This window comes from Colletotrichum paranaense, assembly GCF_030867605.1.
Source record: "Colletotrichum paranaense strain IMI 384185 chromosome Unknown Scaffold_2.1, whole genome shotgun sequence".
NCBI classification, from domain to species: Eukaryota; Fungi; Ascomycota; class Sordariomycetes; order Glomerellales; family Glomerellaceae; genus Colletotrichum; species Colletotrichum paranaense.
Window position 1 is genome coordinate 2,429,998 of NW_026848960.1, and position 25,267 is coordinate 2,455,264.

Consider the following 25,267-nt stretch of genomic DNA (forward strand, 5'->3'; position numbering starts at 1 on the left):
TTCACGTGAGCTACCTACTCGTGCATGAGCAGGCAGACAGCATTGGCAAGCTGCAATGCGCACGTCTTGGTGGTTGCTTGCGCTTCGTTCAAAACCTGGTTCTCGCTATCATATCTGACATTCATCATCATGTTTTCGCGTCGCCACTGACATCCTGTATTATTCCCAGTCAAGCCGTGCAGACGAGACGCCTGAGGGTGTAGCATGAGCGGCTTTGAGAGGGCATAATCAAGTGAACGCGCCACCAAGTCACTTGATATATATCCCTCAACCACGACGGAGCAAGGAATGTCGACGGCCGGACGGTTTGCTGCAGGAAGCGCAATATGAAGTCGTTGTCGCATAGGCTGGTAGACAAGTTGGGCGAGTTTCCCTTGTCTAGAACGTAGCATTCGGCCAACTAAGCCACCAATGTCAAAGTTGCAACGCAGCGTCAGCATAGCGACATTTGACGTGTCCTAGAGCTTGCGGCCGAGAAGCTCCTCATAGGTACCGGTACACCAGGTACCTAATGTAGGCTTTCCTGGAGGTTTGAACAAGTCTTTAGAGCGATACTGACAGACACACAGGCAGCATCTTGATCAGGCGGTGCAACCAGCCGTCCAAAATCGGTCCACGTTTCTCTCGAGATTCGCAAGGATGTCGCTCACGTTGCGTCTGTTGTGCGACGGATGTGTGGATCCACAGAAAGGAAGAAGTGTATCGACTCGGCCGGGAAGAGGAGCCGACTGGTGCTGCATGCCACTTCGAGTTGCGCCGAGTTCTCGACCGGGGAAGTGAAGAGAGATCCCGGGGATTCCGAGTGTTCGGACCATTTACCTTGGCGTCTCGGAGCGAGCAGTGCTGCAGGTCAGTTTAAGCGCCCTTGAAACCAACGACGGTGACATGGATGCTCAGACCGAGGGCGGTCACCGGGGAACATCCCCCGCGCCGCCGTGGCTTGGACAAGCAGTATTATTCGAGTTTCACTCTTCTTCTCGCAGTTGCCTCAGTACCAACGAGAGTATCCGTGTCTGTGTCTGCGGTGTGTGGAATCCGGAATGTTGGGCGCCTTGCATGTAGCCCTCGTCCAGGCCCTCATTGGGAGCGATCTGCCTGGACTGCAATGTCTTGCATGGGCCTCTATCGTGCGTGCCGATGATGACGGGACCGGTGAGCGCGCTCATTGCCAGTTTGCCTCACAGGTTGGTAAGGAATAGAGGAGGTGTCGCAGCCTTCTATAGAGTGGATATGACCGGAGCCCGATGACAATACTGCTGTGATGGCAAGTAACAATGAGATGACCGTTAGAAGAGGACGAAGCTAGGCAATGGTTGCATTACACCAGTGATTCATCCTCTCGGTTGACACAGGTACGGATGAATGTGATGTTCAACTTGATAATCGAACCACGGTTACTTTCTCACTGTGTTCAGAGACCCCAAACCACTGTAAGAATCGCCGAGACCTTTCTCATCCCTTGTCAAAGAAACATGGCGTTGTGGGGTTTGACTTTGAGCAAAGTGTCACGAAACTTGCAATCGATTCCCCCGCAATAGATGAGATGGGCGGGGGCCATACGGATGCCGCCCGTTCATTGAGCATATGTACATGATGGCAACGGCGTGAGCCTATTTGGTGCAACGTCCACATCACTGCGGAGTATGCTTTCTTGTCAGAGTTGAGGTCAAAAGCCGAGCCGATAGTCGATGGAGACAAGCGTTCCCGATGCATCTATCGCAGTCGCGACGCAATTTTAACAGACTGCATGCTCCACCGAGATATCAGTCACCTGGCTCATGTTGAGAGCGGTGAGAGGCCGATGTGCCGATGAGCGCGGTACTGATTCGTATCGGTACTTGTGGACAAAAATACGCACGTATTTACGTAGTGTGGTCCGTATGTCGAGACTTTAAGAAGGAAAAAGAATTTTTGGAAAGGGCCCATCCTTGTCCGCTCGCGTGTCGCATCCTCTGACCGTTGGGTTGGGTTCAGTGTTGGGGAAGCTGGCGGGGAGTGCTTGGAGCGGTGGTCGGTCCACTTTGGGCTTGGAGAAGGCGGTCGAAGAGTGGTGAGAAATTTGGAGACTTGGAGGAGCGAAAAAGAAAGCGGGCAAAATAGGATGGGACAGCAACGACAAGACGAGCACACGAGCTGACTACTGGCAATGCACCACGGCTGGTTGCAGCAAGACCAGGACCAGGGCCTAGCGGAGTCTTGCGGAGGGAATTGGAGCCTCTGAAGTCTGAACAGCGTGACAGCGTGGGCTGTGTGGGAAGAAAGAGTGGACGCAGACAGAGGCAGAGGGCCGATGGTGGAGGAAGAGAGGAGCGCGAAAAAAGAGTCTCAGGATGATAGGACGCAATCCGAATGGCTGGAAAGTAGTCAGTGCGATGAAGGGAGGGGGAACTGTTTTCAGACTCCAAACCGAAAACCACATTTTCCCAAGTTCAATGGGTGGGCCAAGGACTCGAGCCGCCATGTGGTGACAATGGTGCCGGCTCGTTATGAGCCCCGCCCGGAACTCCAGCCGAGCCGAAACTTGAAAGAGCACCTCAGACGCCAGAGTCAGAGCATGCAGACTGCACCTCATGACCCATAGTCCATGGTTGATGACGGGACCTTAGGGCGACGGGGGCAGAGTGGACTGGGCTGGCACGGCTGGGAAGTTAAGATGCAGGTGCATCGGTACGGACCAAGGAGAATGTACTGCCGTCTCGCAAGTTTATATGAATGGACGAGGGAGCTAGCCCCGGTGGCCACTTTCCTCGGATCGCAAAGTGTCAGCCGGCTCTCCCCCGCCTGGCTGTCTGCTATTCTTCGTTGGTAAAGTAGGTACGGGGAGTATGGAGTAGATACCTCTAAGGTATTGACATCGTCCTCGTGCATGCGGAAAGAGAATGGAATGGAAGGCAGCAGCCATAGAGCGGGAGCAATCGTACCAAGTATCCGTAACTACCTCTTTCCCCACGACAGAGTACAGACACAGACACTGCACACCTAGAAGGCAGGTATGATGTAATCCTTGCTTCTCGGTGCTTGCCCGAGAGCCAAACGCACTTTATTGCACTTTCCCCCGTCCATCACCAGTTCCGGACGGGGACCAGGTCTGTTAGCCAGGCTGGTCGAGCGAGAAACGGACGAGTCACTGCACTTGTTCCACAGGAACAACACGGAGTTACAAGCAAGCATGCAGGTGTCCACAGGTCATTAATGATTAAGGTATTTGGCTACTAGATGAAAGGTGTTCCGAGCTACCGATCCCAATTACCGTAGGTAGGTGTGCGGATTTTCTCAACATGACCTAAGGTACTGTGCAGGTGTTTTACCTTACTCACCGAACCGACCCCCACTGACCAAATAGGGTCTTCCGACTTCAGAAGCAGAGAAGATGTGAGGTATCTTCAGTTGCGTTTACTTGAGCAAAAGGTCACCTCATATTCACCTCAGGTCAAAGCTTGCTGTTTGCTGCCCATCATCGGACACTTTCCCCCCACCGAGGCTGGAAATTTGGTCGAGGGCCTAATAAGTTTTTCCCCCTTTCTTTCTATTTTCCGTCTTTTTTTGCGTGTCGAGTGACCTCGCTCGATTCCCTGGCCCCTGCCCGATTCAGGTAATTATTCCCTAGTGCCATGTTCTAGAAAAAGTGTGTCCCCCCACGCTGCTTCCTCCACAGTCCACACCTCGCCCATGGCACCCCCTCGTCCACCCTGCCCGACCGCGCTCATCACTTTCCCCCTTCTCTGCCCCCGCCATTCAGGTCTCTCGAACCCTTTTCATCCTCAGCATCGTCATCTCCTCTGTCTCTGACCAACTGGAGTCTTCCATCTTCCTTGACCGAGCCCCGTCCTCCGCCCTCCCCGGGACCCGCGACACAAGTCCTGTCATCGCCGCCGGCTTTGCCTTTTCCCAGCACTACGTACACCTACTGCGTAATGCCACACCCTGCTCTGTGCCAATGTGCTAACACTCAGCACAATTGTTTTAGGTATCGGCGTTTGCCCTGGACAATCACTTTTCCTGGGACGCCTGACACTCTCATCCTGGTCTCGTTGAGATGCCGTATGCACACGACGCAGCGTACCGCATCGCACCGCACCGCGCACCGCAGACTGGTACACCACCTTGGGGGAGTGGTACGAATACACTAGAAACACACAGGGGATTCGATCGCGAACCGAATATAGATGCGAAATACCTTTATTCGGCTCTCGATGGTTGCCGTTGTTGGTCTCCCTCACCCTTCCGCCATCACGGTACAGACATAGGATGTTCCGAAGGCCATCAGACTTATTCTGGCTATAGTACATGACAGCCTAGTGGACAATCTTGGAGGGCCGGCCTGAGCACGTCTACCACCTTACCTAGTTGCCGTACCGCAGCTACCAAAGATGATCCCAATAGTCGATTGCGCGCCATTGCTAGGTGCTCAGTCTCAAAACCTAGACACCTGAATGCAGTTACCCGTCGCAACATCTCATGCTCCAACAGCCGGATATTGTAACTCAACAACGGATTCGTTTCGTCCAACGATTTGCCCTCCATCAGGCGCAACTCTGATCTTGTTCCATTCGTCCCACGTCTGCCCCAGATGCGACCTCCTTGGCATTTGGATCCCGCGGAGAAAAAGTACAAGGCGAACGTATCCGTACATGGAGACAGCAGTCAAGGACATCAGACGCAAGCACACAGTCATCTCTGAGCGCACCCCCACGGATATGGGCTTGACCACCCTCCCCCAGTGCTTTGTGGAGTAACGGATTTCTCCCCGCTGGGGTATGCAACACCTTGATTGGCCACCATGACGACTAGGGGACGCCGCTCTTTGGGATCCGGGTCAGTGACACCCCCCTGGTCCCTCTCTACCCCTGGCCCGAGAGAAGTCCGCTGAAGTCCAGGTACTGGAACCTGCTGTGCGCTCCCCCCAGGGCGTTTTAGTTGCCGTCAGGGCACCCCTTGAGTCCCGGTTGGAATTTTTTACCTCATCGATCCCCCAGACCCAGAGAAGTCTCGTCCGTGTCACTTATAAGACAGGAACGCCCTACACTTACACTCCGATCGCCGTTTCCTTGACTTGTCTCTGATCTTTTTGTCACCCTCACAAGAATTAACCTACATATAATACTACACGTCATCTGTTGAATTCTTCAACATCCCATAACTATCTCCTAGATCGTGTCAAAGACCTGAGCTGCTACCTACACGCCTCAACCTGTCTCCTCCAGACAACGCAACAGCCCCATAAACCCGCTCCCCTCGAAACAGCCTATCCGTGACCCGTTCCTCTTCACGATATCTCACAAAACAATGCTTTCCTACGACTCCCCGATGCCTGTCAGTGGACAAACTCCCAAGTCTCCTTCGGGACTTACCAACGGCGTACAACAAGCCGTTGCCTCCAAGACCCAGCCTAGAGTTCCTGGGGTTCCGACTACGGCAAACAATGGCGCACACGTAAACGGATCTCTCGACACCAAGTATCACCACATCTGGCTAGTTACTGGTCCCGCTGGCTGTGGCAAGACGACTGTCGCCGAGTACCTCGCTCAAGCTCTGAAGCTGCCCTACATTGAGGGTGACAGTGTAAGTGGTGCTTTCTGACCTCGTATTTCGGAATTCTGTCTGACTCGCGCGTGAAAAGTTCCACCCTCAAGCAAATATCGAAAAGATGGCCAATGGCATTCCTCTTACCGACGCCGACCGTTGGGACTGGCTTGTTGCCTTGCGCGAAGAGTCCCGCCACCAGCTGGCTGCGGGCTCCGACGGAGTCGTTCTCACTTGCTCGGCTCTGAAGCGCAAGTACAGAGACGTGATCCGCGTTGCTGGATACTACGATCGCTCGATCCTCATTCACTTCATCTACCTGTCGGCCTCCGAAAGCGTTCTGGTCCAGCGTGTGACGGCTCGCAGCGCTGCCACCAACCACTACATGGGCGCCAACATGGTCCGCAGCCAGTTCCAGTCTCTCGAGGCCCCCATGGCCGATGAGACCGATGTCATCAGCCTCGACGTCAGCCGCTCCCTTGAGGAAGTCAAGCGCGACGCCTTGGCCAACGTCAAGGCCGCAATGGAAGAGGAGGCATGAGTTGTATACCGGCTATAGAAGGTGCACTGTCATTGGTCCTTTTTTTTTTGGCAGCTTCTTTTTTGGCAAGTTATCCTACGGGATATTGGAGTTCCGGGCATAGAAGTGAGCGTTTACTTTTGGGTATTCATGGCGTCAGCATTGGGATCTGGTTCACAAAACTGCTGGCTTTGACAAGTCAGCCTGCATGCAATGTACGGAGATGAAGGGGTGTCACGAGGATCTGCGCCACGAATGGCATCCTTTGCGCAACCCAATCAGCGGGATGGAATCATGCAACAGGGAGGGAGGAGGGACAACACATGGCAACCTGATATATCAAGGCCAGACAGGTTTAATGGGCTGGCCATGGAGGCGACAACGGCGACGTTGAGCCGGTTTGGCGCTTGTTTCCTCACTCCATGCAGGGGTTCGCAAAACAGAGAATTCTCAATGGTCAGGCTTTGGCCGGGTAGATTGTTGCGTTTTCTGTCACTTGCAACTTCTCTTAGTTCAGTATTATACAATATTATAACTGACGAAATATGACTGCTACTACCATCTTACTACATCTTCCCTCTCAACGTGCCCAATCTGCCCCTCCTTCCTTCCTCCCCCTTCTGTGGTGTACTCATGTGCAAACCCTTGTTACTACTTGAAGTGGTGGGCAACCTGCCGGATCGAGGCACTTGCATTGCTACGGAGCATAATCGTTCACGTTTGCCGTTCAGGGATTCTTTAGCATTGGCTGGCGTCGACTCGGTGAGGATGTGGAGAGGCGTTCGTCCGTCGTCACTGGGCCGTCACATATGTCCCTGCCTACAAGTACACCGAGGAGAGGGGGGTCGGCCTTGGGGGGTTGTTGGCTCTGTGGGGCAGCCTGGAGCGCTTGGTTGATGTAAGGTATCAATATCACGGCCTTCAACGCGCAAACGCATACGGTCGTACGTACTTGGGTACACTGTCTTATTTGGTGTTGGGTTGCACACGATACAGTTAAATGCTTGACAGACGTGCGTCGGGCAGCAGCCCAATCTTGTAGATTTGATGATGATCCTCGTTTTCGTTTGAACTCTTTGATTTGAAATTTTCCCGCTATTTTTGCCCCTTATTGGTGCTTGCAGAGTAGATAGGTAGTTGGTTACACCCACCACTGTAGAACCCCTGCTCGCCCTCGCCTCACATCTACAAATCATTAGACGTCTAATTGTCAAGAGTCTTGTAAGTCATCCAACCCTCCGCCCGCCGACCCACACCTTCATGGAAGCCTCGGCCTCTGGCTCCGCATCACGCGGCGACCGAACGGCGTCATCCATAAGGCGCCTTACTGAGGGTTCCCTTTTCCTCTCTCACCATCTCTCTTGGGGTGGTGGGTGGTCCCGGAGTCATAAGGTAGATACAACACACACGCGCGCTTATTCCCTTTCCCCCAAAATTCCTTCCAGAACAAGTTTTGCAACGCTTCTCACCTCAGATGCATGACCATGACGTCGGGCTCCTCCACAACCCGCCGCACCACCTCCGCGGCCCGGGCCATGGTCGCGCCGTCCACCACGCGGTGGTCAGCGCTCCAGCTGAAGTTGGTAACGTGCTTTCTCACCACCCTGTCCGAGTCCTCTCCCTCGAACGCCGGCACGGCGCGCATGCGGCCGATGCCGAGGATCGCGACCTCCTTGTCGACGATGACGGGCGAGAGGTAGGTGCCGCCAATGTTGCCAATGTTGGAGACGGTGATGGTCCCGCCCTTGAGGTCCGCCGGCGCGAGCTTGCCCGCGAAGGCCGCCTTTTGCAGGCGAGTCAGCTCCGAGGCGATGGAGAGGATATTGAGGGAGCCGACGTCGCGGATCACGGGCACTAGGAGGCCGGCGGGAGTGTCCATTGCTACACCAATGTTGTGTTGGCTGCGCATGACGAGGGACGGCTTTGACGACGGCGAGGAGGAAGGGTCGAGATCGACGCGCGCGTTCAGGATGGGGTATTGGTAGAGCGCCATGGAGACGGCCTTGATGATGAAGGGGAGGTAAGAGAGCTTCGCGACGCCGGCCTCGCCGCCGCCCACCTCGGGGGACGTCGCGAGGACGCGGTTGAGGCGGGTGCGCAGCTGGACGAGGCTGGAGAAGTCGATCTCGTCGGCGTAGAGGAAGTGGGGGATTGCGAGGGAGCGGGTCATGGACTTGAACATTTGCTGTTGGGTGTTCGTGAGCGGGACCCGGGTTTCGAGTTGTGCGGCGCCGGAAGGCGGGGCCGTGGCGGCCGGGGATGGAGTCGTTGCCCCAGCGGGCCTGTCACCGGCGTCGCGGCGTTTGACAAAGTTCTGTACGTCCTCTTTCAGAACCCTCCCGTCTCTTCCCGTGCCGTTAATCTCGGCAATGTCTACGTTCAGGCTCTTGGTCAGATGCCGCACCGCCGGTGTAGCAAGCGAGGCATGGCTACCCTTTGGCCGTGGGGCATCCTCAGTACTGGCCGCATCCTGAGATGCCACCCCCGATTCTTGTCTGCTTTGGTCCTGTGTCTTGTCTTTCTGTTGTGACTTGGGCTGTACAGGAGGTTCCGGCGTCTTTTGTGAGGGCTTCTCCTGTGCCGCTTCCGTCGGGGCTGTCAGCGCATCCAGGTCCTCCTTCTTAGCCCCACCTTGTATGTCAATGTCGACAAAAGGCTTGCCGACCTTGGCCATGTCACCGGCATCGTAGTGCAACTTCTGTACAACGCCTGAGAATCGGCTGGTGATCTCCACAGACGCCTTGTCGCTCTGGACCTCACACAGAGGGGAGAATTCTTCGACTCGGGCGCCGGGCTCGACGAACCATTGTATGATTTCGCACTCCACGATGCCTGTGTAAATCGGGACTGTTAGACATGTGTCTGTGAAACAAGAGGTAGAACTGGGTACTTCTAACCTTCGCCAATATCTGCCAGCAAGACAGGCTTCACAACCCGCAGATGCCGTGTGCCGTGGAACTGTCTGGAGGGGTAGACGCCAGCAGCTCTTGCCGCGGCCAGGCGAGCCATGCTCTTGGAGACGTGCCATTGCGTCCGGACGGCGCGCGATCCTCTTTGAAGAAACATTTTGGTTTATTTTTTGAAAATTTAAAAGGATAAGAAACCAATTCCCAACTTCTAATTTTTGTTCTTTCTAAAAGAGAGATGAGAAAAAGGGAAGGCACTCCCCAAGGAATGTGCGAACGCACTTGCAGGAGGATTGAACCGCTCGGCGACGGCATTGTCCTTTCCCCCAAACACTCGGCTATTCACGGTGTTCGGCCAGTGAAGGTCGATTGAGTCCCCCATGACACAATGTGAAATGCCCCTCGGGGAAGCTGCAGGGTGGCCCGAGACCCGCTGCGTTGGTTCAGTGCGCTTGGCTCTTTCCCCCTCGTCTCCGCATTGAAGCGTCGCTAATCCACTCTGTTATCGCTCGCGGCTCAAGGGCCTTGGGCTTTTGTCCAATTGTGGCTGAAGACCTTGTGGCGCCAGCTTCGTACGACAGGGAAGCCGGAGTAATGTGGCGCGAATTTTTTGATGTTCAACAAGGCATGGATGGACCAGACCTCGACAGAATTTGAAAGTCGAAGCCAACTACACCAAAACAACCAGGCGCAATGGTTCCAATCACACCGTTACGGACAATGGCCCTGTCCATGGGGGCCTCTAGAAGGACGATGGTCTCTTGCACAGTCTGCGCATGGCGACGGCACCTGAGCACCTCCCGACCTTACCTGGCCGACAAGCTCCCGACCCCGGCGCCCGGCGCCGCCCCCGTAGAGGCTCCGAAGCCCGACCTTCCCGGATCTGCCATTCATGCCCCGAGAGCATACGGCAAGAAGATCACCAACTTTACGCCGCAGCCTCTGCCGCGCCCTATCGGCATGGCGCACCCGCCTCACCCAGAGGACAACTCTGGCGTGGATAGGAGGTCGCTGAAAGAACGGAGGGATGACTTTGTCGACTACGACAAGCATCTCGTGCGTCGTAAAGAGCTGTGAGTTCCCCAGTGATAATGCCTCAAAGAAACACTCAAGACCGTATGGCTGATTGGTATGTCCTTCCTTGTGTAGTAAGGAAAAGATGGCGCGCCCCTACTTCCGCGACTGGCGCAACATGCAGTTCCACGAGGGCAAATCCTTCATCGCGCCCCCTCTACCCTTCAAGGCCGACATGTCCCTCTTCTTCCCCAACTTCGTTGGCGACACCCTTGCAAAGAACGCAAATAACCCCCGCGACACGACGCGGACGCTGCTCGGCAAGGTCTCCGTCGTCGCCGTTTACAGCAGCCAGTGGGCCGACGACCAGGCAAAGACCTTCATCTCCCCCGAGGCCAATCCGGAGCTGCATGAGCTCCTGGCCAAGACGCCCCGCAAGACGCAGGTCCTCCAGCTCAACATTGAGGACAACAAGTTCAAGGCGTGGATCGTAAAGATGTTCATGGGCAACCTGCGCAAACAAATCCCCGAGCACAATTGGGGAAAGTACTTCTTGGTACCCCGCGGCATCACAAACGAGATTAGCGAGTCTATTGGATACCTCAACAGCAAAGTAGGCTATGTTTATCTGGTGGACAACCTGTGTAGGATAAGATGGGCTGCCAGTGGCCCTAGTCACCCCGATGAGAGGGAGAGCTTGGTGAAGGGCATGAAGCTAGTCCTCCACGAGTGGAATAAGAACGAAAAGGCAGCACTTGAGGCTGCCCAGGTCAAGGACGCAGCGAAGGGAAAGAAGGAAGTATCCTGATAAAGAGGACGAAAACTTTTCCTCAGGTGGCTCAGAAAAGCCAACCTCGTATAGCAGTCAGGCTCGTGTAACCTGGCTTTGGCTTACAGATATTCGTGTTCTTATAGTGTACAATATGCACCAAAGATACCCCCTATCCGATGAAAAAAAAGTTCAAAAACAATCCCAATAACGCCTCCGCATTTCCCTTATGCCAATAATTCCCTAGTCGTAACGGCTTTGTTGAACACATAACAAACACACGAGGAACGTCATTTCAGCCATGCCGGGCCTCCGCTTATTACAAGAACCACCAGAACATCAGGAAGCAAAACGCAATGAATGCGCCCATTATGATGCCGTCCCGGCGCTTCTTAGCTGAGATACGACTAATTAGACTGTTCAACCCCGGTACCTGGCTGGCAGCCATGGTGATACGACGGTTGATGCTGGCGAGTGTCTCGCGCTGGATATTGAAGCTGTCCTGGACAGCGTATGCCTGAGACAAGACGCTATCAGCCATGTTGTGACTATTATCGATGCGGCTGCGCTCAGCAAGCATGTACTCGGCCTCGGCGTTTTCGGGGTTATTGGCACGGTATTCGTCGATGTCGGAGCGAACGTTCGTAAGAAGGTGGGCGCGATCGCGAGCCTCGGAAATGGTTTTGCGCAGGCGCACGAGATCGCGCTTATGCTCGGCGAGCTTCTCACGAAGGAGAGCCAGGTTGTTCTGTTTCAGAGCGGATGAGGTGAGAGCAGCTTCTGAATCGAGGAGGCGGGATAATTGTGAAATGACGTTCTCGCGCTGATGGTTTGGCGGCCATGTTAGTACGGGCGTTCAAGGCAGCGAAGGGGGTGAGAGCCGAGGTCTGTCGAACGAGGGCTTGAGCGTACTTTTTCGAGGAGATCTTGGAGCTTCGCTTCTGTGGTCCTTTCTTCTTCTGTGGGCTTTGCCGGGATGTCGGATACCGTCGAGAACTGAGAGTAGGTGTGGAATAGCGTCTCTGTCTGTGGAGGCCGGATGTCAGGGAAGCCTGGATGACGTTCTGAGCGGAGGAATATCGTACCTGTGTTTCTAGACTTCTTGCCTGTTGCCGCAGCTGGGCCCAGCCGGTGTTTCCTGTAGCTGCAGCCATAGCGCCTCGATGCTAATTGTGTATGGCTTGGTGGTTGCTGTACGTTGGTAGACCTTTGATGTCGAGATGTTGTCTTTCGATGGACTCTGGCATGTCCGCGTGTCTGGGACTGTCGGCAGGGACCAGACGCAGCAGGGGAGGAGCTCGGCGTCACATGGACCGTGCACATTTAATGATTATGTAAGTGCCGGAAGTGTTGCACGAGAACTGCAGGTACGGGTAGAGTCGCATTAAAGTCTGGAGCATCAAGGATTTGCTCATGATGTGCTAGAACGCCATGAAAAAACTCGTGTGTAGAAGGTATTGTTACTCGGGCATTCTGTTTGCCTCATTAAATACTTGTTGGCAAAAAGTCTTCTGACGAGGGACAAATGGCATGAAACGGGAATTAAGCCTATGATATCTTTATGCCCAAAGGCAAAAGGGCTAATTGATCAACTTCGAAACATTTGTGCAATATCGCCAGCTTCCCTAGATGTTTCCAAAGATTCGAGACACAGTGTTACAACTACATGTCGATGCCATTGACATCTTGCTCAGTCGAGCTGCTTTGGCTTGAGAACGCCCAGCCCCGGTGACAGACTGTGGCTAGAGTCGCTGTGGCGCAGTTCATGACCAGCGACTTCGAAACCCCAAGGCCCACATGCACCCAATCACAGCAGGCCCCGCGCCGGGTCCCGAATTTTTGCGCACAAACTAGGGCAACAGCTTTTTGCCAAACTTTCAAATTTACGATCGATCACCTCAGCCTCTCTCACGACGTGTCGATACTAACCCAGATATCCAGCGCCACCCCCCATATCAGTCAAGATGGTGAGTGAACCCCTTTTGCTCTCCCTGATGGAATTGGCGATCCTCGAATAGCCCGACGCAACTTTCCCGCCGAATCCTCGACACCCCGCGCCCGAATTAGCCCCTGCCCGACGAAAAAAGCGAACACCAGAGGCGGCAGGATCTGCTTGCAAGGAGCCGCATAGGAGAAAAGAGAACCCGTTTCGCTGACGAGAATTCATCATGTCCCAGTCGTCCGGAAAGGTCAAGGCCGTCGCCCTTTGGAGCAAGAACAAGGATGATTTGACCAAGCAACTTGGTGAGCTCAAGACCGAGCTCGGTCAGCTCCGTATCCAGAAGATCGCCTCTTCCGGCAGCAAGCTGAACAAGATGTGCGTTTGATCCCCCCTGTCCTGATCCGAGTTGATTGGAGGAATCGTCGATCGAAAAAAGAGGAACCAAGAGGACTGACCGGTGAAAATTTCCGCTCTACAGCCACGACATCCGCAAGTCGATCGCTCGCGTCCTTACCGTCATCAACTCCAAGCAACGCGCCCAGCTCCGCCTGTTCTACAAGAACAAGAAGTACGCTCCCCTCGACCTCCGCGCGAAGCAGACCCGTGCCATCCGCCGGAGATTGTCCGAGAAGGAGGCCAGCGCTGTCACCGACAAGGCCAAGAAGCGCACCACCCACTTCCCCCAGCGCAAGTTCGCCGTCAAGGTCAGTAGAGTCGGAATATCTGCCATTCGAATGGAGGCTAGGGAGCCATGAGAGGAGCGATTGACGAAGGCCGCATCATGAGGGGACGATCTTCGACACTCCGTTGAGCGCTACTTCTCATGTTCCCTGGCCGAGATCACGAATGGCATCCTTAGGAAACATTGAAACTGACTTCTTCATACAGTCTGCTTAAATTTAGACCGACCGCTGCTGGGTTAGATCTGGGGATGAGGAACAATGAAAATGGTTACGGAGGCGTAACACGTTTTTGGCACACGGGGATCCCGAATTACTCGATGATGCATTGCATGGTCACGGAGGGAAATTAAGGGTTTATTTGCACTTTTATCATTTCTCCCCCCAGTGCTGCAAAACACGAAATGGATTTCTCTCAAGACGGGTCAAAACATTGGTCAAGCGAAAAACGAAAAAGGATGGGCTTCACAAGAATCCCCCTCTCTTGTTCTTTCCCACCCCTCCTTTCTTGCGTGGTGGGAGGGAGAGGATTCCCTCGGGTGTGTGTGGTGTGAGGTAGCATAGAGCTGCCAAAATGATGGGGCCCAAAGATGTCCCGACTTCAAAAGTTTGCTCCTTTTTTCTTCTTCAAATGTGATGGAGTCCCTATACAATGATATATGACGTGTGATGATTACCATTGCTTAAGAGAAGTAAGCAGACACAGGCCAGACGATGTCCATGCTCAAGCTTGTAGTCCCCTCTCATTCGTCCATGTCTACTGTCTATGGCCTATGTCCATTTTTTATGTCGACGCCTTAGACTTGATTTCAAGTTGTGTTACTGCCCTCCTCCCCCATTTAACTGCTTAATATCTGGGCACATGTCTACCTTACGAGATTGGCGTCTCTATCGCGGAATATCGACGTGGTAGGTAGATGACAAGCGCCAATCCGAGAGCCTCCGCCACACTTCATCGCCCTCGAGACTGGCCTCTGAAGCTCACGATTTCATTCGCAAACTACAGCAAAGAACACCAAGGCACATTACCTCATGGAACCATGATTCTGTTCAGAAGATGAACACTTCCACGCGATGATATGACATTAGTCGGTGATGAGTGGTCGTGCCGTCCCCGTCACCACAGGCACACCTCTACTTCCTTCTCGCCGATGGCGATATCGTCTAGAGTCTTCTTAGTGGCGACTACTACTGGAACAATTTTATTCAGCGCAGCACGCTTGTTCTTAGTAGACCAGATTAAAGCCAGACAAACGCTGCTGCAGCTCCTGTAGTTTCCTGCAGCTTACCCCATTTTCTCTTCCCAGACCTCCATCTCCATGTGAAACCCTGTGCGGACAATAAGAAGAATCGATCTCGGGATGGGGCAAGTTGCGTGGGAGGGGGCATCCCGCCAACACAAGTACGACCATCTTCTCGTGCCTAGAAAAAGGAAGTAGCAACATGATATCCCGAGGCTTGGCTCCATACAACGTGCAATGCCATGAAATAAGATACTTAATGCCGTGGTGAGGAATAACGGAGGCACGTTTCGAGGGCCGTCTCAAGTTCTTGTCAAATGTGTATAGACTCTACAAAGTCTTTACTTGTCTTAACGTTGAATTAAGACGACAAGGATACTGAAGTGGAATCGCTCACAACGATTGGTTTACGGGTATTGGACGCCGTCTTCTGGCGATCTCATTGAGGCTTCATCCAACGCTCTACCCTCGGTGCCTTCCTATGGGTGGAACGGGTCTGGACACCAGGACACAGCACTCGGTCATGGAAAAAGCGAAGTTCACAATATTGTCAGTGAAGCGAGGTCAGCCCATGGAATACTTTCATTGCTATCTCATCCATTTCAGCCTAGTAAGGAACAGGCTTCAACTTCACGTTCTGTTACGAGTCTCTCCACCCATGGATAACAACTCTCGTCGGCAAGGCACATCAAGTCCAAAGACAGCCTGAGCTGAAAGGATTCTTCACGATCGGCACGAACACGACAGACAGACAGAATAGGCCTGCCTTGCCATTCCATGGCGGTTTTTGGTTAACATCAGCATCCACCTCACTTGAGACCCGCTGAACCGCCACCAAACTTGTCGAGCATCACGAACAACGCCCGCAGCCAAGTTCAGGGCATCATTTCCAAGAACAAGATCCTCCCCAAACCAACGCAAGACTTTCTCCTCAACGCGGCAAATTTCATCATCATGTGATGCCTCCCCTTTCGTGAAGCCACAATACAGAATCTCGCCGAAGCATCGCCAGGAGGCAGGAGGGGAGAAAAAGGGGGAAAGGGGCACGAGGGGTAGGGTTCAGAAGGGTAAATCTACCAACTTCACGCCCCCCCCCCCCCCAAGGTACACCATGTCCCTCATCCGAGAGTTCATCGCGTCGGGTATGTCCCTCTACGACCAAAGCGATTCCCCTCTCCACCTGACAGAACGCCTCCAAACTTACATTCACCGTACTACCTCTCTCTCGGAAGATACCGTTCACGAGAGAAAACCTTGTTCGCCCTGACTCGTGAGGAAGGCCGCAGAACGTTTTATTCGTGGTTCGCCAGATATGAATTTTGTCGTCAAAGTCTCCTACTCCTTGGCTGCCTCGCCAGGATGGCGAATAAAGGCGAAAAGTGGGACATAAGCTCGCACATAGTCACCTTCTGTACCGATGAGTGAAGACTTCGTTTGTAATCTGATCACCACCATGCCACATGACAATCCTATCACATTCACTGTCATATCTAGTGCCGTGTAATACTTGGTCACAAGCTGAAGCGATGACGAGACTGGCAAACTATAGACACCACATAGAAAGACTCTCACCATCTCCAGCTCGTATTCATCAACGCCTCAGGAGCACGGAACCAGGATGAAAACCTACGAAAGAAAAGGCAAGAACACTGCTCTGTTGCCTTGCGCGGCAATCGTGGTCATGTCATTCATATGTTAGTAACGCTGCACAAGCCTTCTCCCCCTCCCTAGCTCATACGTGCCCCCGAGCAGAAGGTTGACAACATGACCGGGTCGCTGCCCACTCACCTGCTCTGATCGCAAACCCGGTTCCTGGGGTTGTGATGGCCTGTGATGGCCCACAGGGTGCGTAAGTCCTACTGAGACAGAACATAGATAGCCATCACCGGAATCTCAATGACCCGTCCTTCCCTGATTTCCATGGCAGGACCGGAAAACCATTTTACCTGTGGAATATGTGCTCCCGAAAGAATCATCTACGGATTGATACAGATCTGTCGTTCAATGATAATATTGGCCTCTGGGCCGAGTGCGGGCATAACCAAGTCCACTAATTTGGAAACAGAAAGATACAACTCGAAAGCCATGGAGAACACCCTCAACATGTTTCGTCAATTAAGCGTCATTCATACGGTATTACTGCTAGTACTGTATTGCTACAATACTAATTCTATCCTCATTGCTGACCGTACCTACCGTGAATTCGTCATGAAAAACAGAATGTTTTCCCAAGCCCACCAAAGTCAGAGTAAGTCCAAGTCCCTTGAACTTTTCGCCGCCGCCTTGAACACCGAAGTCTGTTATGCCGTCCTGACCTGATCCATTTCTCCATGTAAACGCCAGTCCGGTATCCTGGAGCCTATAAGGGTATTTCATGAGACGTCGACAAAGAAAAAAGCCATCCGTAGTGTGAAAATGCCCCCCCTTGAACCACAAAAACCACCAGAGAAGCGATCAACCTTGTCCACGTTGATCACTTACTGTTTCTTCGATCTGCTGCCTTTGTAACTCGACCGCCCTGTGTCTTCTTGATAGACGGAGTAGAATTATCAGCCTTAAGCGCATCCGCGACCTTACGGTGAATCTTCTCATGTCTGCGTTTCTGGTCCAGTCTATGAAAGTCCTTGTCACAGAAATCACATTTGAAAGCACCCTTCACGTTATGCGTCTTTCTGTGTTTCGACAAATTGGACGATTCGCCAAACGCCTTGCCGCAAACCTCGCACTTGAGTGGCTTTTCGCCTGTGTGGGTTCGCTGGTGCATTGCTAGAACATAGTTAGAAATTATTTGGACCCAAGGATATTGATTTCACTTACTCAATGCACTCTGCTGCTTGAACGATGCTTTGCAATCGGGAAACTTGCAGGTCCAGGGCTTTTCTCCAGTATGAATCCTCATGTGCTGCGCAAGAGACTGCTTGGCAGACAACGGGGTATCGCATATAGTGCACCTGACCGGTTTGACTAGACGCATTATCAGCATATTTGGTTATTGAAGATGATGAGGTCGTGACTTACAGCCGGTGTGTGTCTGCAGGTGACGTTCAAGCTTGCTCTTTTGCGTGAAATGCCCTTCACGCGCACATCCCTCCCAGCAGCATTTGTATCCTGCATCTGTCTTTCCAAGGTTGACGATGTGTCTCTCCTTGCAATGCATCTGCAGAGCGTCATCGTTCGAGTAGCTCATACCGCAAATCTGACCGGCGATTGTCCATTGGCAAATGAACACTTCAGCCCCGGGCATATCAGGGCTGGGCTGGGTTTGTGCAGTGGCCGGAGACGGTCGTGGGGACGAAGACGCCTGGAGCCCTGATAGAGGAGATGTGCTGGGCTCCTTACCTTGGGCAGCATGGGCCGGGTCAGGAAGACCTCCTGGAAGGTAATCAGACTGACGATTCGGCGCCATCAGGTTTGGGTAAGAGTGTTGCGATGCATGGGAATAGTTGGTATGCTCTCCTTCTGGCGCAATAACATGTTGTTCTTGGAAATGGCTAGCCCAATCCTCGACGCCGTTGAGCTCAGCGCCGCAAGGTACAAACCCTGAGCTTGGGTCGGGAATGCAAAAGGAGAAATCAAGTTCACCTTGATGAGCATGCGCTTGGTGAGGAAGCGGGCACCTGGTCGGCAAATTCCGGTTCTCTGTCATACAAGGCCGTATACAGGTTGTCTGAGCGTGTGCATGATCGTTAAGGTGCAAGCCAAGTGCCATCCATCCTATGGGCTCAGGCATGCTAGGATCCTGAAAGTCGATTACAGACTCGAGGGCAGTGTGAAATAGGTCGGGATTACTCTGAAAAGAGTTGCCCATATTCATTGAATGAGCCATCGACATGGTCATCCCGCCGGCGTGGAAATGACTTGGAGTTGCTGCTTGGATTCCTCCATTTTGATAGGAGCTTTGGGTTGCGTAATATTGAGAAGACATCGACGGCATCGAAGACATCGACGGAGGTAGCATGCCATCCTGGCTGAAAGCGTCCCCAATAGACGCCAGCACATCGGCAGCAGCTTTGTCCTTATCAGAGATGATGTCGTTGGCTGGACACTCGGCGTCTGTACAAAGCGCAGCAGCTTCGTCGCAGTCGTCATCGTCGCAAGCTTGAGCGCACTCTGCATCGGTGCAAACATCGCCAGCTTCACTAGCGCCACACTCGCTAACACATCGATTGCAGTCCAAGCTGCTGCAAGCCGCGGAGGTACTATCATCCTCGAGCTGAGGGCTCGAGTTGGGGGTCGAGACGCCAAAGCCTATGGCCCCCGTTGGTGACATGATGGCATTCGAGCCGAAGCCCAAGGGCATTTGGCCTCTGGGATCGAAGTAGTTGGGTAGTGTAGGCATCGTGGATAGGCTGTGGTGTCTTCGGGCATGCATCGGCATGGTATTCAGGGTGAGAGGGTGGTTGTGGTTGGGTACAGGGTGGTGTTGGTTGTTGCTATCCGGGCCTCTGCAGGCAATATGGTCGAAGTTCAAATCCATACAGGACTCATCGTGCGATACTGGCAAAGTGACGCCACCGGTGAAATGGTCGTTAAGATGTTCCACGTCCAACGGGTCGAGAAAGAAGCCGGAGCCGTGGCCACCGAAGGACGGTAAGCCGTCGTGCTGGCCGTCCATAACTCTGATATGACGATGTTAAGGATCTCTGAATCTTCCATGCGGCTCGGGAGAAGTTCCACGGAGACTGTCGATCGACCGGCAGCTTGGGCCACTGGAGGTCGGGGGGTTCTTGGAGAAGGTGGGAAGAAAAGAGCCGCAAAACTGAGACCCTGGGGACGGAGAATTCCTCCAGGTGTCAGCGTCGGGGAGGGTAGATGTAGTAGTAACGAAATAACGTTGTGGAGGAAGGTCCAGTAATGAATGCCCTGACGAAACAGAACCAAGACTTGGGTAGAAGTGTATTATGAAAGTGGGATGAAAGCTTCAAGGTTGGTACGAAGCGAGGCGAGGCGAGGCGTGACCAGGCGAGTCAAACCGTTGACAAGGCTTGAGGGGCAAGAAGTCGAGAATTGAAGAATTGGATTGGACTGGGCACCACTGGTTCCTCTTCTCAGGACTCCCAGGGACCAAGGGCAACCCGCAACGGTAGGAAGTTCCTACCCACGTTGTGGGAAGGCGGTGTTGCAGGCGCGCGATGAGCAGGTGCGGTGCGGCGTGAGAACCTTGATGGCCTCTGGCGCGAAAATGCGGTCTCTCTGGCTGGTGACGGAGGGGCTAACCTGCCAGCGTAACACCAGAACCCCTGTCATTGCTGTCAATCACCTTGCCAAATATGCGCTTCATGATTTAATAGGACGTACCTGTCGGTATAATTGAGGAGCGATGGTTGTTGCGCCGGGCTTTTTCTTCCCTTTTTTTCTTGTTCGCGATATTGCACTGCAAAATTCACTCAGTCTCTTGAGAATGAGTCTTTGCCGTGTCTGTTCCTCACTTCCAACCGCCCCAAGGTGCCGACTGCCGCTGCCTTATTATACTCGTCAAGGTCGACTGGAGAAGAAGCCCCAAAACCTTAAAGCCGTAGGAAAAACGAGAGGGCCGCCGAGATGAGGCCCTTTCTCCGGTCCTCATGCCCTCGCCCATGTGTCTCTCGAGAGAACTGGCGGGCCCGACTCCAAAGAGACTTCGTCACTTGGCTCTGAGAGGCTGACCACAGGGGTGTGGGTGCCACCGGGGGGGTTTCTGTAATCACTGGCCCGTGGTTGGTACCTGCCCCACCATGTGCCCTTTCTCAGCACATGAGCAGCTCCCCATTGGTTCGAACTGTCTTGCCAGGGTCTGCGTATGTAAGCAGTGTTCAATATCAGATTGCGTGCGTGCCTGTTTATTTGCACTGGAAGACAATATCTCTGAGAATAATACGCAGTAATACCTAAGGTACACAGTAGGTGACGCTGATGGTCAGTGCGCTAGGGATCGTCCTCTATCAACCGCGAGGGGGGCGTTCAAGAGGCAGCAGACCAACTGACGGGTAAGCAAGAGACAAGGCAACATCCGTCAATAGTTCATCCGACTCTAGAACAATGGCAAGCCACTGGGTTGTCAGACACACGGAACAATGACGCGCAATAAAGTTCCGAGGACGACGCCATTGCATGTTTTCACTTCAGAAAATCTCCACGATGCCGCCTCAACACCAAAATTGACTTCTCGAAATGCCCCAAGTGGCGTCCGGGTATGGTAGCCAGCCTTTAGGAGCGGTAGATGTCAGCCACACGTGAGGGGAACGCCATTATAGAGCTGCATGTCTTCGTATGCACATCTTCGTATTACCTTGCGAATAGACTTCCGTCTAGAGTCGCCTTGCCATTGATTGCCATACCATGTTTGCGTCGACGAGCTTGCTTTAGATCCCGCGTCGGGAGCTATTGCGAGATCGGCAGTTCACGCATCTGAAAGTAGATATCATCTGCTTCGTAGTCAAAGAGGAAAACTCTAAATCATACGCCCGATGCCGCAGGTTCTGCATAGCACGTGAACACAAATTTCTCGTCTCATAATGGCTTTTGTTTCCATGCAGCCACCGATTTCAGGCTCCGCTAAACTAAACTCCTTCAAAGTCCATCCCATTGTACTCCGGATATATGTTGAATATCACAGTCATCTGACAAAAGCGGCCCAACGTTTTTTGTAGTCTGTGCTTAGCAAATGGTATCTGCCACCTCACATGGCCAGCCGACATGCCGCCTAACGTGCCGCTCGCATGCTGCTCGCATCTAGTTGCGAAGGCTGTTGGGTTGCCAGCTATCATCATCATTTGTAACTTTTATTCCCCCTTTCAGGACCAAAATCCGTCCCTTCTCATGCCCAAGTTGAATCCCGCAACACCGATTTGGTATAAATAACAGACGCTTAATGATGGAAGAGGCGGACATTCTGCTCAACAAACGTAATGCCAAGCTTCTCCGCAGTCTCGAAGACAGCGCCATCGTTCTGGCTGCCTCCGGGAGCTGCAATGTACTTGACTCCGGATCGAGATGCGCGGAAGACGTTGTCGACGAAGGGGAACTGTTTCTTGTCAGAAGGTTTTCACTCGAAGCAGGCACGAACTTTACTCACGAAAGCATCACTTGACACAGCGACATTGGTCAGCTTGCCAAGCCACTCTTCTCTCTCCGCATCAGTAAATGCGGGCGGAACCTCCTCGAAGACAGCCTCGAACATCTCGCGCTCCGCACCGGACTTGGGGAGCTCGCCGCTGACCAACAGATCGATGGCGTTGCTCTTGTCGGGACGCTTGGTGCCCTTCTTCCACTTGATGCCTAGAACACGGGGGTGGAAACGAAGCCACCAGTTGTCTGCCTTGTCGCCAGCGAGGCGCGTGCAGTGGATTCTGGACTGCTGACCAGCGCCAAGACCAATGACCTGTCCGTTGTAGGCGTAGCAGACAGAGTTACTCTGAGTGTACTTCAGGGCAATGGTGGCGACGGTCAAATCTCGGAGGGCGGACTCGGAGAGGGGCCCAGACTCCTTGGGAGTGATGATTCTGTTGAACGACTTGGGCGCAATCTCGATATCGTTGCGGCCCTGCTGCAAAGTGACTCCGTAGACGGTCCGGGTCTCGGTCTTGGCAGGGACGTAGTCGGGGTCGATCTGGAGGACGAGGTACTTGCCGCCCTTCTTCTTCTTCAGGAGCGCAAGGGCAGCATCCTCGAAGCCAGGGGCAATGACACCGTCAGAAACCTCCTTGGAGATGATGCTGGCAGTGGGGAGATCGACAATGTCACTCAAGGCAATCACGTCACCGAAGCTGCTCATGCGGTCGGCACCGCGAGCACGGGCGTAGGCCTGGGCAAGAGGGGAGGAGTCGATGCCCTCAATATCGTTGACGAAGTAAACCTTCTTCTCGTCGTCGGTAAGGGGAGTGCCAATGGCAGCACCGGCAGGGGAGACGTGCTTGAAGCTGGCAGCGGCGGGCTTACCCAGAGCCTGCTTAAGCTCCTTGACGAGGGGCCAGCTGTTGAGGGCGTCAAGAAGGTTGATGTAGCCGGGCGAGCCCCCGAGAACCTTATAGGGGAGCTCTCCACCACTGACGAAGGCAGCAGCAGGCTTCTGGTGGGGGTTGGCGCCGTATCTCAAAGCGGAGAACTGCTTGCCATCGGCGGCGTATTGCTTGCGGAAGAAGTCGGAAATGGCAGCATCGTAGTCGGCAGTGTGCTCGAAGGCCTTGAGAGCGTAGCGGTTACGGCTTGCCTCGGTGATCTCGCCAGCCTGGAGCTCCTTGAGGAACTCGGCGTAGTCGTTGGGGTCACTGAGAATGGTAACACGGCTGTGGTTCTTGGCGGCAGCTCTGATAAGAGTGACGCCACCAATATCGATCTCCTCGACAGCCTCGGGGACAGTGACATTGACCTTGGCAACAGTATCCTTGAAGGGGTACAGGTTGCAAATGACATAGTCGACCTTGTTGATGTTCTGGTCGGCCAAGTCCTTCTCGTCGGACTCGAGGTTTCTTGCGAGTATTCCGGCGTGGACGGCGGGGTGCAGAGTCTTGACACGGCCAGCCAACATCTCGGGGGCCTTGGTAATGGCAGAGACGTCCCTATCAGAAAAAAGCCCATGAGCTTCGGGTTGCACGCGTGAAAGTTTCGGCAAGGACTTGCAACTTACTCAACGGGGAAGCCAGACTCCCGGATCATCTTGGCCGTACCGCCGGAGGCGAGAATGCGGACATTCTGCTGGTTCAGGCCCTTGGCCAGGTCCAGCAGACCAGTCTTATCGTAGACGGAAACGATGGCAATCTTCTGACCCGACATCTTTGCTTAGGTGCTCTCGCAACGACAAGTTCTTGGGGAAGGAAGAATTGTTGTTTAGAGTATAGAGCAAGAAGAGGAAGAGAAGAGGGAGGAAGCAGGATGGATCAAGGGAAACAAAAATTTGCCTTGCGCGATGATGCCTGTGGGTAGGAGGAGAGGTTGCGCAAAATCGGCTTCCGATCAAGGAGGGGGAGGGGCAGGAAGCTACGAAACTTTTTCTTGTTGGCTACGTGATGGGTACGGCGTGATCTCATACGCGTAGGGCGGCAGGCAAAGTATTCTCTAGGTAGTTCTGCCCCACGTAGCATCGGCATCGCATCCGCTGGAGGCACGAAAAGGAAGGGGAAACGCTACGTTATGCGACGGCAGCAATGACCTCAACTCCAACCACCTAGCGGCTCGAGTGGGACATTGGATGGCCCAGGACTTTCACTCGCTCAGATATCGTATCATTGTTTTCTACCAAGCACTCACCCATCTTCCCTTCCTCAGGTCACAGGTGAAGAAATATTATGATGGAGGAGAAGCAAACTGTTTCATTGTATGTTGCTCATCCCCCACCTACTGATTCAAGCTCATCAAACCTTGTGGGAAAAAAAAGAATTGGAGTTTCGGCCATTGGCCCGTCAATTTTTTTGGAGCATCCGCCTCTCTTTTGAGCCAATGAGCCCCGCCCCCGCCGTAGTCTCAAAATGAGCACAACGGCAAGGGAGGGAAGGTAGGCAGTGTACGACCTGAATGACTGTCACTGTGGTGCACTGGACCCCGGCAGGGGTCCATGACTGCTGATGCGCCTTAACCCCAACACCGCTAGCGTGCCCCTCATACCGGGTGGCACAGAGCACTGTGGCAGGGCAATGGAATGGGCGGGAGGCCGTTGTGAACCAGTGAACGTCCCGTCGCAAACCTGGGCGGTCTTGGCCTCATATTGATAGACGAGGTTACCTGACGCGGCCACGCTGATTCTCCGGCTAAAAACCAACAGCCTACTTTTGACACTGCCTTACTTCCTTCCTCGTGACCTTTTTACTTCAAAATAGCTTCGCAACCCGCAAAGCCATCTATCGTAGCTACGGATTTCCAAAACACCTACCCGAGCGTAGAAGCGCATTGCGACAAAAACTGACCGCATCACCTCCGAACCGCACCTTCCCGGGACCCTGCTCGAACACCTTGCGTACATCCGGCCCCGAACACCTCCGTTCCCCGACCTCACCCCGTTCTCCCCCGAACGACTCGCGCCGAAACGACCTCGCCACTCCGCGCGCGCGCACCACCACCTCAGCGATCCTATAACCCTAGATACCATATCGCAATCGCAAACTATCCGAACTCTCCTACAGAAACCGTAATGGGCTCTGTCTGCGGCAAGGAGAAGGGGGACAACTTCGACTCCCCGGGTCGCCCGCTTGGCACCGCTCCCCCGCCCCAGCCCAAGACCGCGCCGATTCCTGCGAGAGTCGGCGGTCCGCCACGGACACTGGGCGGTGGTAGCGGTGGCGGCGCATCGGGACAACAATTGTCTGCCGATGCCGCAGAAGCGCGGCGCAAAGCCGCGGAGGCAGCCGAGGTGAGATTCACCTGCCCTCTCCCTCCCTCTTCTCACAATACTGCGCGAATAAACCTACTAACACCTACGCCCCTCAACAGGCCCGAGCAAAAGCCGCAAATAAGTCCACCGGGAAGCTCTCCTCGCAACTGAACGCCCAGAAGAAGCAGACTCAGAGCGATTTGCTCAAGGACGCGAGCACCCAGCAGCTGAGACAACGTGATGCCGATGCCGCTGCGGAGGCTAGGACGTACAATTAAAGCCAAGATACGTAGTAAAGGGGGAAATAGAGAGAAGCGGGGTTAGCGACTTTTCTTGATGAATTAGATAATGGATTTGGGTGGACAATGTTCGTTGACAATACCTCTTCGT

At 53.7% G+C, this 25,267-nt stretch overlaps 12 protein-coding genes across 12 annotated transcripts; 6 read left to right on the forward strand and 6 right to left on the reverse strand.

Moving 5' to 3' along the window:
* Window positions 1-543: 543 nt before the first annotated feature.
* CPAR01_02716 (uncharacterized protein) lies at window positions 544-1,166 on the reverse strand (the record flags this gene model as incomplete). The annotated part of the gene is made up of 2 exons (XM_060487003.1): window positions 544-843; window positions 996-1,166. 2 exons carry the CDS (start codon window positions 1,164-1,166, stop codon window positions 544-546), a joined length of 471 nt encoding a protein of 156 aa, XP_060354331.1.
* A 4,120-nt stretch (window positions 1,167-5,286) lies between these two features.
* CPAR01_02717 (thermoresistant glucokinase family carbohydrate kinase) lies at window positions 5,287-6,064 on the forward strand (the record flags this gene model as incomplete). Its single annotated transcript, XM_060487004.1, has 2 exons — window positions 5,287-5,562; window positions 5,621-6,064. The coding sequence occupies 2 exons, from the start codon at window positions 5,287-5,289 to the stop codon at window positions 6,062-6,064; spliced, it is 720 nt and encodes a 239-aa protein (XP_060354332.1).
* A 1,444-nt stretch (window positions 6,065-7,508) lies between these two features.
* On the reverse strand, window positions 7,509-9,109 carry CPAR01_02718 (2-oxoacid dehydrogenase acyltransferase; the record flags this gene model as incomplete). The annotated part of the gene is made up of 2 exons (XM_060487005.1): window positions 7,509-8,890; window positions 8,941-9,109. 2 exons carry the CDS (start codon window positions 9,107-9,109, stop codon window positions 7,509-7,511), a joined length of 1,551 nt encoding a protein of 516 aa, XP_060354333.1.
* A 533-nt stretch (window positions 9,110-9,642) lies between these two features.
* Window positions 9,643-10,771, forward strand: CPAR01_02719 (ATP10 protein; the record flags this gene model as incomplete). The annotated part of the gene is made up of 2 exons (XM_060487006.1): window positions 9,643-10,022; window positions 10,099-10,771. The coding sequence occupies 2 exons, from the start codon at window positions 9,643-9,645 to the stop codon at window positions 10,769-10,771; spliced, it is 1,053 nt and encodes a 350-aa protein (XP_060354334.1).
* A 280-nt stretch (window positions 10,772-11,051) lies between these two features.
* Window positions 11,052-11,886, reverse strand: CPAR01_02720 (vesicle transport V-SNARE protein; the record flags this gene model as incomplete). The annotated part of the gene is made up of 2 exons (XM_060487007.1): window positions 11,052-11,512; window positions 11,583-11,886. 2 exons carry the CDS (start codon window positions 11,884-11,886, stop codon window positions 11,052-11,054), a joined length of 765 nt encoding a protein of 254 aa, XP_060354335.1.
* A 709-nt stretch (window positions 11,887-12,595) lies between these two features.
* On the forward strand, window positions 12,596-12,799 carry CPAR01_02721 (uncharacterized protein; the record flags this gene model as incomplete). The annotated part of the gene is made up of 2 exons (XM_060487008.1): window positions 12,596-12,699; window positions 12,751-12,799. Coding segments are annotated over 2 exons (153 nt in total), but the record flags the coding sequence as incomplete, so codon positions are not given.
* A 101-nt stretch (window positions 12,800-12,900) lies between these two features.
* On the forward strand, window positions 12,901-13,429 carry CPAR01_02722 (ribosomal L29 protein; the record flags this gene model as incomplete). The annotated part of the gene is made up of 2 exons (XM_060487009.1): window positions 12,901-13,049; window positions 13,153-13,429. The coding sequence occupies 2 exons, from the start codon at window positions 12,901-12,903 to the stop codon at window positions 13,427-13,429; spliced, it is 426 nt and encodes a 141-aa protein (XP_060354337.1).
* A 3,269-nt stretch (window positions 13,430-16,698) lies between these two features.
* Window positions 16,699-16,914, forward strand: CPAR01_02723 (uncharacterized protein; the record flags this gene model as incomplete). The annotated part of the gene is made up of 1 exon (XM_060487010.1): window positions 16,699-16,914. One exon carries the CDS (start codon window positions 16,699-16,701, stop codon window positions 16,912-16,914), a length of 216 nt encoding a protein of 71 aa, XP_060354338.1.
* A 154-nt stretch (window positions 16,915-17,068) lies between these two features.
* CPAR01_02724 (zinc-responsiveness transcriptional activator) lies at window positions 17,069-19,210 on the reverse strand (the record flags this gene model as incomplete). Its single annotated transcript, XM_060487011.1, has 3 exons — window positions 17,069-17,361; window positions 17,413-17,559; window positions 17,614-19,210. 3 exons carry the CDS (start codon window positions 19,208-19,210, stop codon window positions 17,069-17,071), a joined length of 2,037 nt encoding a protein of 678 aa, XP_060354339.1.
* A 947-nt stretch (window positions 19,211-20,157) lies between these two features.
* CPAR01_02725 (uncharacterized protein) lies at window positions 20,158-20,584 on the reverse strand (the record flags this gene model as incomplete). Its single annotated transcript, XM_060487012.1, has 2 exons — window positions 20,158-20,368; window positions 20,496-20,584. 2 exons carry the CDS (start codon window positions 20,582-20,584, stop codon window positions 20,158-20,160), a joined length of 300 nt encoding a protein of 99 aa, XP_060354340.1.
* An 858-nt stretch (window positions 20,585-21,442) lies between these two features.
* On the reverse strand, window positions 21,443-23,346 carry CPAR01_02726 (phosphoribosylaminoimidazolecarboxamide formyltransferase/IMP cyclohydrolase; the record flags this gene model as incomplete). Its single annotated transcript, XM_060487013.1, has 3 exons — window positions 21,443-21,598; window positions 21,650-23,132; window positions 23,201-23,346. 3 exons carry the CDS (start codon window positions 23,344-23,346, stop codon window positions 21,443-21,445), a joined length of 1,785 nt encoding a protein of 594 aa, XP_060354341.1.
* Window positions 23,347-24,697: 1,351 nt separating this feature from the next.
* Window positions 24,698-25,155, forward strand: CPAR01_02727 (uncharacterized protein; the record flags this gene model as incomplete). The annotated part of the gene is made up of 2 exons (XM_060487014.1): window positions 24,698-24,916; window positions 24,997-25,155. 2 exons carry the CDS (start codon window positions 24,698-24,700, stop codon window positions 25,153-25,155), a joined length of 378 nt encoding a protein of 125 aa, XP_060354342.1.
* Window positions 25,156-25,267: the final 112 nt, after the last annotated feature.